The 2,599-nt window shown below is 42.4% G+C and overlaps 1 protein-coding gene across 1 annotated transcript in view; it reads left to right on the forward strand.

Annotated features, from left to right (window-relative positions):
* CUNH7orf31 (chromosome unknown C7orf31 homolog) overlaps positions 1-2,599 on the forward strand; it is a 29,365-nt gene that overhangs the window by 18,563 nt on the left and 8,203 nt on the right. The window contains 1 exon segment of the mRNA XM_019472776.1: positions 1,356-1,537. Within this exon segment, the coding sequence (XP_019328321.1) occupies positions 1,356-1,537 (182 nt within the window).

Here is a 2,599-nt window from a genome sequence, read left to right on the forward strand (position 1 = left end):
CCATCACATGTAACGGTTACTTGGGAAGACAAACGCCATCACTACGAACATCCTGCCCTTCCTCCTTCTTCCCCCAGCTTTATATGCTGAGCATGACGTCATATGGTATGGAATATCCCTTTGGTCAGTTGGGGTCAGCTGTCCCAGCTGTGTCCCCTCCCAACTTCTTGTGCACCCCCAGCCTCCTCGCTGGTGGGGTGGTGTGAGAAGCAGAAAAGGCCTTGACCCTGTGTCAGCACTGCTCAGCAGTGACTAAAACATCCCTGTATTATCAACACTGTTTCCAGCACAAATCCAAAACACAGCCCCACACTAGCTACAATGAAGAAAATTAACTCTATCCTAGCCAAAACCAGCACATAGGCAAAAAACTCTCTCTCGAATGAAGCATGCAGTGATAGGTTTAACAGGTTAGCAGTGTTTGCCTAGCACACCCACTCTCCTAACAAATACTAATCTTGCTGACTTGCCTATGGGCTAACTGGGTTTTCTCAGTTGTGTTGTTCATGGCCTCTTTACCTAATGTGAATTAAAGTGTTTGGGAGCATCTACCAAGCACAGCTAAGGGATCTAAAGTATGTATAAAGCAGATTTATGAGAGAGAAGCCTCAGAAAAGCCCAGCTTGGTAAGACATCTCATTATGCCATGATGCAAAGCCTCAGGAATGAAATTAATTTGGCTCCGGTATAAGGTTGTGACTTTGCTTTATACAGCAATTGGAGAAAGGCATTTGCTCTCGGTAAGCTGCTGTATACAGCTGTGGTAAAGTTTAGAAGAATCCCAAAAGGGTGACAGTCTCTCTTACTGGAATAAACCGCTGCTTCCATTTTCCTCAGAATATTTCAGGATTTCCCTGATTTTAATAAGTTTTTAAATTATTCTATCATGAAAAACTGAAAGCTGAAGAAAATAGGCACAGGAACGTGGGCACTCCATGAAATCCCAGTTCTCAGTACCCCATAAAACTCTCCAGTTTAGCTTTGTCTTCCTTCCTCCCAGAAATAAACATCTTCTTAGAGGCAAATTTTGATTTCACAAGCACAAACTCAGTTACTATTAATTGGAGCTGTGCAAGAATCAGAAGTCCACATTTTCCTTCCCTTAAGCCACATAAAAGTAAATGTGAATTGCTATGACTGATTATGTACAAAAGCTGCAAAGGAATCATCATTGTGAATTTTTTGCAGGGTGCAAGCAAGAGGGGATTAAAGAACTAAGATACCGCCTTTCTGATTCTCACATCTCTCCCAGTTCTTGCAAAGTGTTATATCTAATGCTAAAACTCTGTGAAATGCAAAATAAGGAAATCTTGTTTCTTTCTGTCCTTCCTCCTGCCAACTCAAACCAACCCAAGACCACTATGCCTGCCATTTCACACCTCTCATCTCTACCAGACACACATCTTTAGGTACGTCATGTTCCCAAACTTCAGATCACCTGAGGATCGAGACGCTGGGATCAATGCAAGCAGTCATCAGCCTTTCCATCCCAATATCCCTACCAAGGCTTTTGATGTGGTTCTGAGGAAGACCAGAGGTAAGACCACACTCTTTTGGTTTACCATTTATTCTTGAAACTTACTTAGAAACACTACTGAAGTCATGACTCTTTTCTACTGAAGCTTAACACAGCCAGAATCTGAATATAATAATATTTCATTGATCATTGGTCAATTTAAGAAACACTAATCATGTGTGGAGGTGGGCTTACAAAGCCTTTTTTTGCACAACAGGAGGATCATCGAAGGCCAAGACCTATTTCCAGCAAATCTTAGCAGGTTCAGAATTACTAGCTAAGGGGGCAGCTACCACTAGCACTTAGAAAATACTTTAACTTCATTTTTTGTTCCCTCCATATGGTTTGACTTCCTCTAAGATCAGGACACTCCAGTTCTCAGTGACTGAAGGAGAAATCTCTGGTTAAGTACAGATAACCCAGACCACACTCAGGTGACTTTTACCACTGGAAGGTTGTATTTAAAACCTTTGTGCCTTTTCCACATCTTACCTTTACAAAACTCAGAGTAGCTATTATGTAGTTAATGCTGACAGCATCATTGTGAGGTAAATAGGGAAATTGAGGCAGAAAGACTGGAGAGAAGAAGCAGTGATAGAACCAGGGTTGGAAATTAAGCTCTTCCAAGCATGCACTGCAGTTTCATTTTTATAAGACATGTAGTAGCACTCAGTTATTCCTCTGATGGTGACATTATGAATATAATTTACCTAATGTGAATTAAAGTGTTTGGGAGCATCTACCAAGCACAGCTAAGGGATCTAAAGTATGTATAAAGCAGATTTATGAAAGAAGAAGCCTCAAAAAGCCCAGCTTGGTAAGACATCTCATTATGCCATGATGCAAAGCCTCAAGAATGAAATTAATTTGGCTCCGGTATAAGGTTGTGACTTGGCCTGTTCAGGACGCTGGTTGAGAGAGTCCCATGGGAGACGGTCCTGAAGGGCAAACGGGTCCAGGAAGGCTGGACGATCTTCAAGAAGGAAGTCTTAAAGGCGCAGGAGCAGGCTGTCCCCATACACCGTAAGAAGAACAGGCGGGGAAGACGACCAGCCTGGCTGAACAGGGAGCTTTTGCTGGGAC

This window comes from Aptenodytes forsteri, unplaced genomic scaffold (genome assembly GCF_000699145.1).
Source record: "Aptenodytes forsteri isolate BGI_AS27 unplaced genomic scaffold, ASM69914v1 Scaffold164, whole genome shotgun sequence".
Lineage (NCBI taxonomy): Eukaryota > Metazoa > Chordata > Aves > Sphenisciformes > Spheniscidae > Aptenodytes > Aptenodytes forsteri.